Source organism: Solea senegalensis, linkage group LG8 (assembly GCF_019176455.1).
Source record: "Solea senegalensis isolate Sse05_10M linkage group LG8, IFAPA_SoseM_1, whole genome shotgun sequence".
Classification (NCBI taxonomy): Eukaryota; Metazoa; Chordata; class Actinopteri; order Pleuronectiformes; family Soleidae; genus Solea; species Solea senegalensis.
In genome coordinates, this window is record NC_058028.1 from 11,318,482 (window position 1) to 11,332,981 (window position 14,500).

A 14,500-nucleotide genomic window follows, 5' to 3' on the forward strand; every position below is an offset into this window, starting at 1 on the left:
TGTTAGTGAATGTATTTGCTATTTAAAGTGGAATTAAAAAGTTCAAAGGTTGAGGGCAGATTCATGTTTACACACGACAATGAATCACATTGTTTTTTTTAACCAGCTGTTGTTCATCTGCTGTCACACGAACATCCAGGGGATTTTATTTCATTGTCGGCTCTGACGTCTCAGTCTCACGGTCTCCTAGTTAAAGACCGTGTGAAGAAATGGAAAAACATCTCATCTGATTAAAATCGAGGTTTTCAAATTGTGTCAAATTCAGCAACATTCTCTGCTGTGAGATCTACAACTCCTTTTCCACATCTTTCATGAATTTTAAATGAAGTGAATGAATTAAATGAGCTTTTGTGTGTTTTTTTTCATGGAGGGAAGACATACACTTTTGAGAAAAAGACATCTCAGCTGGTAAACCGAAGGCAGTCGTGTAGAGCATGTGCAGTTAATCACGAGTGAATAATTCACTGCCAAGTGTTTTTATATCATTACAGCATCTGAAGATGAGTTATATTCACTCTGGCTCCAGTGACATATTTGAACATATCTGAACAGAAGACTGGAGAGAAACTGTTTTCAGTGTTTACTCCACAGTTGTACATGTACATGTTCTCAGCCACTATTTTGTAACATATTTTAATGTGTGAAGAGGAGAAACTCTGCATTTGCTTTACACGCACTTTAAAGATTGAAAGATCCTGCAGACCCAAAAACAGGCAGGGGAAAAAAACTGTCAGAGCCGAAAACTGTAATTTCTATGGATGGATTCTTCCAGCCTCGGTCCTCGCAGTGAACCAGGTGTTTGATGAATGGTGGAGTAAACAAGAAGGTTAAAGGTTGTTTGTTTTGCTGACAGTCGTTCGTCTTCCTCCCCTGAGCCTCAGTCAGAAAAATAAAGCTTTGTTCCTCCGTTAAAAACTCCTGGGGGGTAAAATTCAGGGCTATGAAACAGTTAAAAACCTCGGGACATGTGCAGCGTTCGGCTCAAAGTGAGCAGCATCCGGCTCTTTGTAACAATTTGATGATGGTTCAAGCAGTGAATCAGCTCTGTGCTGGTCTCATTTCACACTAAATCACACAGACCCCAGAGGTCTGCACGCGTCCACCCACAGCAGCATCTCAACTCCTCTCCTTCATATAGAAAATATAACACTATATTTTACAAGAGGACTAAGAACAGAACATCTATTATCTTACAGTGAAACAGGCAAAGTATGTACAGCAAACATATTCCCACCGAAACCAAGGCCTGTGGAACAAATGAGCGACCAGTGTGAAAGCAAACACGCCGAGGAGGAAACAAAGCCAATCCAGGACTGATCCAAAATGGTTCCACTGTCTGTTTTACTGCTCATTCACCCCAGTCTGTGTAAGAGGAATTTTCATTTTTTAGGTTTTGCTTACTAAGTGATCACATGACCGTCGTCTAATTTCTATCATGTACTCACGTTCAGGTGATTCTTTCACTGCTTTGTTCGAAAAAGAGAAAGAAAAACTCTCAGCAGCTACATTTAAAAAAAGCGTTTTAAAATATTGATCATTTTGATGATCATGTTAAAACAAATCTTACTTCACGAGTTAACGAGAGCACTTGAACGCACCACAAACTGAGCAAGTTTATGCTGCTCCTGCACCATAAACACTGCATTGACCGCTCTGGTTTACTGTAGCCAAGTGTCAGTGTTGCTGCCATATTGGTTTCTGAACAAAATCAAAACAGAAGAACAAAGGAAGAGTCACTGTTTCTGGATAAAAAGTGTCTCAAAACGGGTTGTTTGTACATTTAAGGTTTTGTGGTGTATGTGAAGTTGGTCTGCTAAAATGTCTTCACCACCTCCATCTGTTTTTGTTTTTGAACAAACATGGCGGCAACATGTGATTCAAGGGCCAATGCAGCGTCTACATTTTTAAGTCTATGTTTGTGACACGGACTTCTGATTATTGTTATTACTGTTTTTTATGTTGATCTCCAAAGACAATGTTAGAGAACATTGATTTTTACATCTTTCTTGTGGTGGTGTTGCTCACTGGACTTTGTCTTGGGACAAATAAAACCCAAATCATCCTCGTGTGCAAATGTGCAACCAGATTAAATTGCAGTTTTGTTGTCGTTCGATCTCCTGACTTGTTGGTGTTTGGTCTGACACTGGTGCTCGCCTTGGCAGCAGGTTATTAAGTGCCATAAGAATGATGAAGTGCTTTAGAATGAGGTACACTACACAAACACGCGAGCGTACACACACAAACCACGGCCATTCCATCACATGGACACACCAGAGAGACGTCCAAGACTCAGAGTCCAGAGGAATGGTTACGACAACCTGCGGTGGTACGCTTCAGAGTGTCCACTGAAACACAAAGTGCTGCGAGCTGCTGTTGGTCCAAGAAGTGACGGTGAGTGTGAAAGGTACTGACAAAGTTCTGTTGTGAGGTACCGTACGTTACAGTGAATGGCACTCTACCACGATACAACAGTGAGGATGGGGGTGGAGTTGGATTCCACAGGTGGTTTGTGGGTAACAAGGTCTGACAGTTACAAAAAAAACTGAAATAGAGAGACAAGTGTTATTCGCACAAACACAGCCATCATGACAGTGGACTGTTCTGGACAGAGTTTAATGAGTCTGTCTGGCCCTCCTCCCCCTCTTCGTCATCGTCCTCCTCATCCCCCTCATCCCCCTCTTCATCCTCCTCCTCTAAGTCTTCTGGATGGAAGGGGCCATTGTGTTTGCCCTGCCTGCCTAATTCTGCACCATCCTTGGTCGTTGTGGGACTTCCATCCCCAGGCTTGGCTAACCCTCTGGAGGTCTGATGTCTGTTTGATGGCGACAGGCTGTGGCCCCTTCCCTTTTCCTGAGTGTCGCCATCCACCCTCCTCTCTGAAGCTGAAGACTTCCTCTTCTGCCTCCCCTCTTCTTCCTCATCCTCCTCGTCATCATCATCTGAGTCAATGCGGTTGAGTCTTTTGCGAATTGGACGATCTTCTTCTGATGACGACTCTGAATCTTCTGACTCGTCGTCGTCATCTGTGGAAGGCCGCTGTTTCTTCAGCATTTGTGCGAGCCGTTTGCGCCGCTGTTGTGACAAGATCTCCCGCCTCCTTCCTCTGCCCATCTTCTCCAGGTCCTCCTCTTTTCTGTCCGTTCTCTTTAATCTCCTCCGCTTGTCTTTTTCCACCTCCTTCAACTCTTTCTCTTTCAGCCGCCTCCGCCTCTCTCTGTTGTCCTCGTCTTTGTCATCTTTGCCTCTCCTCCATTTGTCTTTCATCCTCCTCCTCTGCAGGTCTTTCTCCTCTCTTCTCCTGATCCTTCTCCTTTTCTGGTCATCCTCCTCGTCTTCGTAGTCCTCCTCTTCCTCATCCGAGTCTCTGGAAGAGTGCGACACTGGAGGAAAAACAAAAAGACAAGGGATTTATGAGGATAAAATAATTTTGATGTCAAATTAAAAGTGATTTAGGAGGAAACAATACTGCAGCGGTGACTAACCATCACTGTAGTCGCTGGAAAGACGCTCCTTGCGCGGCCTCCCTCTCGGCCTGACCTTGTTCTGGGAGGCGGACGGCCGGGAGTTGTCCGAGGACTCGGATGTCTCGCGGTAGTTGACCTGCTGCCGCTGGCCGCGTCTCAGGCCTCGTCTCTTTTTGTCAGCGTCACTGTCAGTCATGTCGCTGAACTGGTCAGAGTCTGGAGACAACACCAGGGGGAGAGATCTTTTTCTCTGGATTCACTTTCCCATAATTTTTTCAATACAATCCAACCAACATACTCCGAAGTTCCACACTGTTGTGCACTCACCCATCTCTTCCTCACTTTCTTCCTCCTCTTCCTCGGAGGAGCGTCTCCGCCGCCGCCTGGGTCGTTTCCTGCCCCTGTGTTGGGTCTTGCTGACTCTGTGTTTGAGTGCCCTTTTCAGCGCCCGTTTGTGGGGTATCCCACTCTCCAAGCTGCCCACGTCACTGCCACCATCTTCTTCTTCCTCATAATCATCTGCCCCAGACGCGCCAAAATCTTCATCCTCTGAACTGCAAGAAAAAGAGGAGGATAATGAGTAAAAGAGGCAGAGAGAGAAGGTGGGAGAGAGAGAGAGTCAAAGAAATGAAGGCGTGTGTCTTTAACCTGTTGCTGAGCATGAACTCGTCTTCGCTCTCTGCTGCCGTGCTGTCACTCTCCAGGTCGTTCAGCCTCCGCTTCTTTCTGCTGCGCACAAAATGTGCCTGGCTTCTGATTGGCCGCTGGCTTTCTTTCCCATCCTCTGCAGGCATGGTATTGATTTCTTTGCCCGGCCCTGTTCCTACATCACAATATAAATATGCCACTTTAAATCTGTGTTCATCTGTGTTCACTTTATGTACAGTTCTTATTTTTACACTTATTTTATGCATATATGTTATTTTAGTCTCTTTGTAATATTTATATTTTTCTTATGTATATTTATACTTTTTTTACAAAAGCATCTCTTTTTTACTTTTTACTTTATGCTGGTGTTTTTGAGTGGACAGCAAAGTAAGAATTTCATTGTACAGGGAAACGTGTTTCTTTACTGTGCATATGACAATAAACACTTTGAATCTTGAATCTTTGAATCTTGAATCTTGAATCTAAAGCGTAATCACAAACACATCCTCTCCTTAGGTTGGAATTATTTTAATAAACTGGGTGAGCTCCATTGAAACGGTCTAATATGGCTAACTTTTGTGTCCATCATGATTGTTTGTTGGTTGGTTTATTTGTTAGCAGGGTCCATAAAAAACTGTTTAACTGATTTAAACCAAATTTGGAGGAAGGAAAGAGAGTGGACATTTCAGAGTAGATGTGGCTTTTCAAGTGTGGATAATGTTCTTTTGAAGTCTACAGAATAAACTCAACCGGGCGATAGGCGGGGTACACCCTGGACAGTTGCTATCAGCTGGTCTCCAGGTATATTAACCTATTTTAACATTTTTTAATTTTTAAACTGATAGTTGTTTATTTTGTTTGAATGTTTTTTTATTACAGATGTTTCTTTTCACAATATCTGTCATTTGCTCCTCTTAAACAAATCACAGCTATTCAGTTTACGGTTTAAGGACATCGTCACTTTTAGGTTTAGGAAACAGAAATTTGACCTTTTTTTCCCCATTTTCTGATATTTTATGGCCCAAACAACTACTTGATTAACCTAGAAAATAATTGACTACATGATCAATAATGAAAACTCATTAAAACTGCTTTGATATCTGTAGAAATGAGTCAAATATTTTTGCTGCAGTTCACTCACCACCACAGAGGTCTCTGATGTCTTCTTCTATAGCTTCATCGATGGCGTCATCAAAGTCATCAAACCTGCAATGCACACACAATGACCCACAAATATAAACTAGAAGTAGCCACAAAAAATGATGAGTTCCCAGCTTGGAATGCATTCAAACTGCAGTCAATGGGTTTGATACCACGGACCAAAAGATTAAGCATCCAGTCAGGAAAGCCTGTAAATCACTCAAATCTGTGATTTTCAAATCACAGCTCACAGGAGCTGCTGATCCACTGCTGCTTTCATTAGTAAGATCAAATGTTTTATTTTGAGACATCTGAACGCCTTTATTTGAATTTACCTCAGTGACAAACTCACCAAACAAGGCAGAAGTAGATCTGCAAACTTTTTCATGAGAAATTTGAGACTCGAGCAAGTGTTATTAAAAAAAGCCTATGATTTTTTTCAGTGTATGTGTGTGTGGCAAGGCTGGACCTTGGTGATGGCAGCACACTCGACAAAGTCAGTGCCGACTATGCGTCCATACCTCATATAACTATCCATTTGAAGTAATTTAAAAAAAAACTTATCTCAGTATGAACTAAATCTGCTGCTGGAATACAACCATTGCCTTGAAGCCCATACCTGTAGCTGATATGTTTTCTGGTTCTTGTTGATCTCCTTCCGAGATTTTTGCTCTTTTCGGAAACTTTCTTCTTCGGAGACCTCTCCTCCTCTTCCTCCTCGTCGTCCTCCTCATCTCCCTTCAGAATTGAAGGAAACTCTTTTTAATGTTGAACACTAAAAAATTGTAAAATTACACTGTACTGTAAAATCACAGTGTGAAAACTGTAATTGTTGGTGAAGCTTTCCGTTTCTGTTTGACCCTTGTAAATGATCGACTACCACACACTGTTGCTGATAGCTGATATTAACTCACAGGAATGATGTTCTCCACACTGATTCCCACATACACCAGGCGCTCCCGCCTGCACAGACGGAGAATGAGGAGGCTCAGTATTCACATAGTTTAGGATTATTTTGTGTGTGTGGTGTATGTGCGTGTGCCTTTACCTCCTCTCTGCTCTCTCCTTTTTCTTCAAAGCACTGTCCAGATTTTGTAGCTGCTCCTCCAGTTTCTCACACAACATCTTCTGAAGGAACAAAAACCAAACACCAGGATTCAGTCAGGTCTTTTGAAGATGTGCTGCTTATGAATTCCATTGAAAATGAAACGATTATCTTTTTTGGGCCCTAAAACATATTTTTTTACGATAGAGAAACTGCCAGTACCAAGTTCTGAACAGATACTTATATTTGCTTAGATGACAGAACTGCACAAAACACTGTTTTTTTAATTGATTGATTGTTTGATACCAGAGATCACATTTATATTATGTACATACACTGACTTGTCGCTCTGCTACATTCACTGCATTCACATTAACAAAGTAGGCATCAGCAAGCGCTGTGGAAATCCCTGCAGCGTTAGTAAAAGATCGGGTTGAGATGATCGGGGGATTGGCTCAGGAAAGCCCTGGTGAATTGTGTTAAACAACATATTGCTCTTACATGTTGACAAGGTGGACAGAACCACTCTCCGTCGGGAATCAACATGAGCGGTGGCCGCAGACAGGCAGTGTGGTACCCACTGTCACAGGAGTCGCACAACAGAATCTGAGAACAGAGTGAAGATTTGAAATGTGACAACTGTGAAACAAATAAACAGGAGTTCACCGGCTCAAACCTTGGGTTTGTTATTTGTTTCGAACATACATTTTACTATTGTACTATAATACGAGTACTATAAACAGTTACCAGTTCAGGGTGGTTGGGCAGGCCACAGTGAGTGCAGGCATCTTCACTGGGGATGTCCTCTGATTTACAGGATTCTTCTGAGTCGCTCCCTCCCTCGCTCTCCTCCTCTCCTTGTTTCTTCCTTCTGTCCTCCACCTCTTCTCCCTCGTTCAGTTTTCGCCTCTTTGAGCGAATATTGGACCACCGGGGGCGCCGATGCCTCCGTTTCCCCTGAAAATGAAATAGAGGTGAACACACAGAAAAACAAAAAGGTAAACAATAATATGTTTGTCAGTCACAATTAGAAACGGTTTACCCTTCGTTTCCTGCTTTGCATGACCAGTTCTGCTTTTCTGCTATTCTTTATGGCAGAGCTCTGCTCCTCTTCTTCCTCCTCTTCCTCTTCTTCATCCTCTTCTTGCTCATCTTCCCTCGTTCTGGAAGCCAGTGCCTGTTTTTTTTGAGGTTTCTTTCTCTGGCTCTCTGCTGCCTTCGAGCTCGGCCTGCAGTTTGGCAAAGCAGATGATCTTCAAGAAAAAAGGTGTAAATGGGACTAAATTTATTGTCAGAATCAAACGAGTTGTACCTAAGATTACAGTGGACCAATAGATATTGAACACCAATAGTATCAATCATTATTTCCATACACACCTGCAAATCCGGGCAGATCTCCTCAGAGGCCTGCCGTCATCTTGCCCGTCCTGCTCCCCCTCTTTCTCCTCGCCTTTCCCCCCTTTTCCTTTTAACTTGTTTCTCCTGTGAGGAGGAATCTTTATCTTCAGCCTGATTCCTTCTTTCTGAAGCTCAGAGGAGGCTTCCTCCAGGAGACCCTGCCTCACCGCTGATCCAACACCATTGTCCTTCACCCTGACCTGGGCTTCAAGCTCACCGTTGACCCCATCTCCCTGGTGGTCTGTGTGGCCTTTTTCATCTCTCTGGTCCACTTTTAGAGGTGGAACTGTGTCTACTGACTCAACCTCCAGCTTCAATAAGGTGCTTCTGTTCTTTTCATGGTCATCATTATTTCCTTCCTCTGCAACAGATATTTTTTTTGTCCTCCCCGCCCTCCCATCATTGTTGTCATCTTTCTGTTGATGACTGAGTCCTGTTTTCGTCCCCCTGTCCAAGTGTCCCTCTGTTGTCTCCTTACCAAGGTCTTTTGCTGGCTGTCTCTTGGGCTCCTCTGTAGACTGTGAAGATACGGCATCAGATTCAACTTTTCTCACTGCAGCCTCAAGGGTTGAATCACATTTAGAGAGTGTCAATGTTGGCAGCTTTCGAACGGTTTGAGCCTCCATCGCCTTGTGAGGAGCAAGAGCAGCAGCAGAGTCCCGTTCCATAGGTCCCTTCCTCACCAGCACTGACTGCCTGCTCACCTCCCTATCTCCCTCCACTGCTCTGGAGCCCCACAGGTCTGACCCTGGCCCATTTGGCTCCTGCTGTTCAGCACCGGCGGCTCGGTGTCGTTCAGACGGGCTGCGGATGACACCTACATGACCTATAACACCGACTTGACCAATGACCCCAATGACTCCGTTGTGTCCCTCTTTGTGAGGCAGAAGGACAGACGGTCTTCCATTGGTCAGTTCTTGCCTGGAGGCAGCAGCCATTAGCTGCTGCTGCTCCTGCGGGCACACAGATGGACCATGAGGTGGAGCTAATGAGTTAGATAAGTTCCCTTCCCTTCCATGACCGTCCTTGCTCTGGATCACTGAGGGGTTGCACACAATAATACTACTGCTGCTGCTGCTGCTGTTGTTGTTATTCACATGGTTACTCTGGTAGCTTTCTGCGAGCTTTAGCTCCCTCTTCTTCAGTGGTATCTTGGCCTGGTGGCTGCTCCTGACAACTGCCCGCCCTGCTTCATCTTCCTTGTTCAATTCCGGTTTCACCACTGATGCACCCGGTGACATAACAACCGACACAGCATTTTTGGGGGTGTCAGCGTCCCTGGATTCTGCTTTGACGATGGTCGTGATCGTGCTCACACGGTTATCGAACACAGGGGGTTTGTGGTCTACCCTCTCTTCTTTCACTTCAGCCTCAGTGTTTTCCTGCTTGATTGGCTGCAGCTGCTCCTGATCTATAACTTCAATACAATAAAACAGTGTAACAATTAAAATCTATGAACAGTAATTACAAATAAAAACAAATCTTCATATCAAATCAAAAAAGTATAGATGTTTTTGACTTTGCCGCACTTCTTCAGTCCAAGTCAACAATGAGTGCATGTATGTGCTGGTAAAAGAATGCATTGATTAGCATGTATGAGTTGGCAAAAAGCAGCATGGATTGTATGGATTCTAGGGTATGACCACATACTATCAGATATACATCGGATCTAGGACCACCCACTGACACAGACCTGATATGAAATCAGAATTGGCAATTGTCCACACAGCTCTGAGAAAAAATGTGATCCGAGTCACAACAACTGAAAAAAAGAGTCACCTCAGCCTGAATGTAGCCTTTGTTCACTTTGGCCATTCTTAAAAAGGAATTGAAACAGATCATCAATACAACAAGGGGTTCCGAGGCCAAAAACATATTTTTGAAGCCACTGTGACCTTGACTTTTACCCACCCAAATCTCAGGAGCTAATCCGTGAGTCCAAATAAACATTTATGTCACATTATCTCATACCTTTCCCGAATTATGACTTCCAAAAGACAATAACATTTGATCTTTGAGGCCACCATGAACTTGACATTTGACCCCTGACCACCAAATCCTAATCAGTTCACCTTTGATTCCAAATGAATGTCTGTGCAAAACTTGATTCCAAGATTCCTTGAAGACATTCTTGAGATATCATGTTCAAAATATGGGATGACACAGAAAACCCCAAAACACAATGTCTCCAGTTATGGCAGTTGCTGGAACAGAGGCATAAAAATAAAATGTTATGGTGTCCTGTTCCTTCAAAATATCTAAAATCATCTTCTTCAGTGCCCTAAACGCTGTGAATCAGGGATGAACAGATCTATCATATTTTATTTTCTTACTTATTTATTCTCTGTTTTCTGTCTATTTGATCAAATGTGTCCATTAGATATTTAACTCAACAGAATATACTTCATAAAAGCATTGCTAGTCTCAGTCCGAGTGACAGCAGGCAGGTTAATTATTTGGTACCTTGTTTTAGGGGCTCCTTGACTTGGTCAACTGTCTTGGGTTCGGTGTGTTCTTCTGCAGCTTTGGAAGGGTCAGGGTTGCTGCCTCCTGTGGCTTCATCTCCTAAGCCATCATAACACAGAAATGCACACATTTAAAAGGCAGTCCGTTGTAGCAAAAATGTAATCCGCACGTTATGTTCTGGCCTTCACAGACAAACCTGGCTTCATGGGTATTTTAAAATATTTCCATAAGGATTACAACTGTCTGTGACTACAGAGAAAGTACAGAAATGTCAATTTCTACTATAATTTAAGTTCAATCTCAATAATTATAATAAGTTTTTAATGAGAGTTCATCTTTTTGTAGCATCAGCAGCTTTGGGTTGCAGCTTTTAAAAATGTAATGTTGACTGTAGATTTGATACTTTTGTCTTTATGGGACCTGAAACTATCTTGAATCTTCCGTGGTCATAAAATCCACTGACATGAAGGAGAGAAGATAGTGAAAAATAAACAGCCACTATTTTCTCTTGGTTACACAGAGATTAATTACTCACTGTCATAAACACTCGATCCACTGCTTTTTCCATCTACAGATCTTCATCTATTCATATGCATTACCTGCATTCTCTGTGGACTCAGCCTGGTTCTGGTCCCTCTCCTGACTGTGGTTTGGATCAATCTGAGCCTTCAACAGGTCCAGAGCCTCAGCCAAGTCATTACGAGTCCTAAGAGAGATTGGATACATGGGTGAACCCAGATATGCAACCGCAAGAACTGAATTTGAAAAGACACAGATGAGAAAGAGAAAGATTGATGATAAACTGCAGTCTACTGCCAGGCAAGGACGGAAAAATTGAATCAACGAGATGACTTGAACACAAACTGAACAGATCATTGAGTTTAAATGCAGTTGCACACAGGGATGTGTTAATAGAAACATGGCTGCCAGTGGGGGCACCAGGAAAAACTAATTTTACTCACTCAAATCTACAGCAACTTAACTCAACAATATCTTAAAATTATGTTAGCAAACTAACCAAACTTGGCAGTATTAGACCAGCAGCTCATCATGTCCCTGCAAGCTAAAAAAAATGTTTCTCTATGGACTTTAGTGTCGGGGTGTAAGCGTGACACAAATGTCATATTTTGTTGGAAAATGCTGTCTAATGGTGAGATAAAGCAGTTACCACATTTTTAAAACATTATAGACTTAAGCTGCTGTAGATTTTATTGGATGCGCCTTTTGTTCATCTGTTTTTCCTGGTTTGCCAACTGACAACCTGATCTATCCCTTAGAGACAAGGTTTGCAATATGATCCTAACTGAACAAAATTTTGGAAAAATAACTTTCGAGATCCAGAATGTTATAATTGTTAGTAGTAACTTTAAGTAATGAAAGACGTGAGAGAAGATGAGAGACTGGTTCCACCTGTTGAGAGTATTACCAGTATTACCTAACAATGCATTTCCATGTGGATCCGTCCAGATCGTCCTGCTCCTCTGTGTACAGCCGGATGTTCTGCTCCTGGTCCAGCTGAAGCCAGTACATCAGGCCCTGCTGGTCCCGACCTATAGGCTGCAGACGCATCTTGTCCGGGTCCTCTTCATTGATGGCCATCTTAAACTTGAGGTTGTCATCAAACTGACATTCGCAGAGGTACTGAGAGGTAGACATACAACAATAACTGTGAATGGTTCCCTGATAACAGATGTTTCAGCCTCCAAGATGTATTTGACACTTAAAAGTAAGTAAAAATGGGCCACATCATACTTTGAGGATGCTTGACTTGCACTCCATGGACATCTCTTGGTAGCCCTTCTGTTCCAGCTCCCATGCCCAGGTACTATTCAACTCCTGGCAAACCTAAAGGCAACAGGATTTAACATAATCATCACATACAAGTCTTTTTTATCTTCCCTACATTTTCTTTCTCCACTTTCAATATATCCTCGGACTACAAAAGAGATAAGTTAGTGAAAAATTCTCAGTTATTTCACATCACAACCATGCACAGAAGCCTCACCTTAGCCAGGTATTTTTCCCAGCGATCTGTTGTCACAGATCTTCCCAATTTTCTGAGTAGTTTCACGTGGAGCTCCACAAGAGGTTTGGGGACTGGAGAGCACAAACACATGGGGTGATTAAAAATACAATACAACATTTCTTGGCCCAGTGTCTACGTTTATTTTTTAGGACTGTTTATCAGACTGATGTACAATCAGCTAGGGGTTCCCAAAAAACTAATAGACAACTCAGCATGTTTCATCCAGGGTGTCATGGGAAAAATGTCACATTTTTTTCAGTATTTTTAAAAATGTGTTTTTTATATATATATATATATATATATATATATATATATATATATATATATATATATATATATATATATATATATATATACATACATATATATATATATATATATATATATATATATATATATATATATATATATATATATATATATATATATATATATATATATATATATACATATATATATATATGTTATGGAAGATTATTAGGAAATTAGGCAGAGCCAGCTATACAAATTCTACCTGCATCTAATTAATATCTGTAAGCTCTTAAAGTGCACAAATATTAAGTTTGTAATGTTAAAAAGACTTACTTCCTTAACGGTTTTCCTTTCCTTTCCCTTTTTATTTATTTAGAAATGGTTATGTTAAAAAATAAAAATATATTGCCAACAAAACATGTTGTTGGGAGATGTGCATTTATTAAGTACAATAATATCATCCCATCCTAGTCATGATGCTCTTATGACCTTATGACTCTGTTGTCAGAAAATCCCACAGAAATCGAACACGGGAAAAACAGACAGCAACGTGTGGTCTCATATGAGGCTTTTACTGAGCCCTTGAATTTAGAGGAAATTCCAGATCTGAGATTTCAGCGTTTTCGCACTATTTATAAAGTGTCAGAATCCCAACATACAAATGGCATTAAAGAGGTGGCCAATTGTGAAATATCAGTGACGCGTTGTAGTGAACTAAATCATGAATTGTAGCTTTCATTTCCATCTCGTTTTTATTTACCGCACAGAAGCCATTAGCAATAAAGCTAACGGTAATGGAGAAGAACCACTAACCAAAAATATCGTTCGACACGGGCTGTAAAGCTACTAACTCGACAGCAACTGTGATAAAAATAATATTTTCCCTGACAAGCGACAGAGTGGTGAATTAATAACAGGGGATCGTTTGATTCGCACAATAAAAGTTGACGGAAACGTTGGTGCTAACTAGTTAGCCACCAACCGGAGTGTTTACTGCGCGTGCGCACATTTGACAGCCACTCTTACCACTTAACAGCAAAATACCATCCTCTGTTTTATTCTCGGCCCGTGTGAGAATACAAATCTAACGTGTATAATGTCGTTGCCATGAGCACGACATTGGCGCATAGACACAGTGGACACTGTTGTCGTTTTAGTCCGGATGCCAGTGAGGCAAGGCCGGTGAAAAATTACACCTGACAACACTCCGGAGCTAGCTGGCTGTGTGTGGTCGCTGCTGCATCATGGCTCCCGCACCAAGTTTAACGTTAACAGATACAAGGCAGCACTGACTACATGTCACCACACTCTGACTACTACGGTCTGATGATTGTTGGCCGTAGCGGTCTACCGTGTTGGAGCGGAGATGACTAGCTCCGTGTTAGCATCTCGGTCTTTTTGCCCAAATGTTCCCGTGCGAACTTAGGGCACAACACTGTTCCTGTCTTGCAGAATAACTGTTTCAGACCCGGGCCAACGTGCACCACAGTGGGAAGGAAAGTGAAAGAGCTCGTTGACAAAACTCCCGTTCTGATGCTGCGCTGCCGGGCCACGACCACACACGCACACACATTTTCGTCATCCTCATCACCAGTTGTGATGATGGTGGTGGTGGTAGTAGTAGTGGCCCCCATCTCCTTCGGTTTCCAAGTGTCGCAGCTTTACGCCACTTCCTAGCTACGCCACCGCAGACAACCGACCGCTTACCTGATGTCGTTTCCCGCAGATACCTCTCCATCTGAGGGAAAGTCATCTCGGGCAGATCCAGAGCCGCTCCATATCGGTCCAGGAACGAACAGGCCTCCGCGAAGCTCGGGCATAGCGCCGGGCCAGAGCTCCTCGCCACTGCCGGAGGAGCCATCTTTCCAAGCGGAGAGAAACAGGAGGGGAGGGCTCGCTGCTGGGATGCGAGTGAAATGAATGAAGAGCGAACGTTCACCGGCGTCAAGCTACACAGTACGAGTACCATTGTAACCTCCGGATGGGATTTTCAAAACACGACCAAATTTAGACGCGTTGTTGCGACTTAACAGCCGTTTGCCATTCCACCAGTGAAAGGCC

At 42.7% G+C, this 14,500-nt stretch overlaps 1 protein-coding gene across 2 annotated transcripts; it reads right to left on the minus strand.

Annotated features, from left to right (window-relative positions):
- Window positions 1-1,168: 1,168 nt before the first annotated feature.
- rsf1a (remodeling and spacing factor 1a) lies at window positions 1,169-14,482 on the minus strand. Of its 2 annotated transcripts, none has more exons than XM_044031359.1 (18): window positions 14,147-14,482; window positions 12,167-12,258; window positions 11,914-12,006; window positions 11,597-11,802; window positions 10,761-10,867; window positions 10,159-10,260; window positions 7,675-9,112; window positions 7,340-7,526; window positions 7,045-7,254; window positions 6,799-6,903; window positions 6,301-6,380; window positions 6,167-6,215; window positions 5,872-5,990; window positions 5,254-5,318; window positions 4,113-4,287; window positions 3,792-4,018; window positions 3,483-3,680; window positions 1,169-3,380 (listed from the first exon to the last, which is right to left on the minus strand). In XM_044031359.1, the coding sequence occupies exons 1-18, from the start codon at window positions 14,406-14,408 to the stop codon at window positions 2,584-2,586; spliced, it is 4,512 nt and encodes a 1,503-aa protein (XP_043887294.1). In that variant the 5' UTR covers window positions 14,409-14,482; the 3' UTR covers window positions 1,169-2,583. The 2 variants fall into 2 exon arrangements, with proteins under 2 accessions (XP_043887294.1, XP_043887293.1); XM_044031358.1 differs by having other exon boundaries at window positions 7,340-7,550; window positions 14,147-14,480.
- Window positions 14,483-14,500: the final 18 nt, after the last annotated feature.

What these genes read in the sequence shown, in the direction of transcription:
- rsf1a (XM_044031358.1), bottom strand. Translation starts at nt 14,408, where the DNA reads ATGGTACTCGTACTGTGTAGCTTGACGCCGGTGAACGTTCGCTCTTCA. An exon ending in ACATGGAAATGCATTGTTAG is followed by an intron (nt 10,868 to 11,596) that starts GTAATACTGGTA and finishes AATCTCTCTTAG; the next exon opens with GACTCGTAATGACTTGGCTG. An exon ending in TGCCCAACCACCCTGAACTG is followed by an intron (nt 6,904 to 7,044) that starts GTAACTGTTTAT and finishes CTCTGTTCTCAG; the next exon opens with ATTCTGTTGTGCGACTCCTG.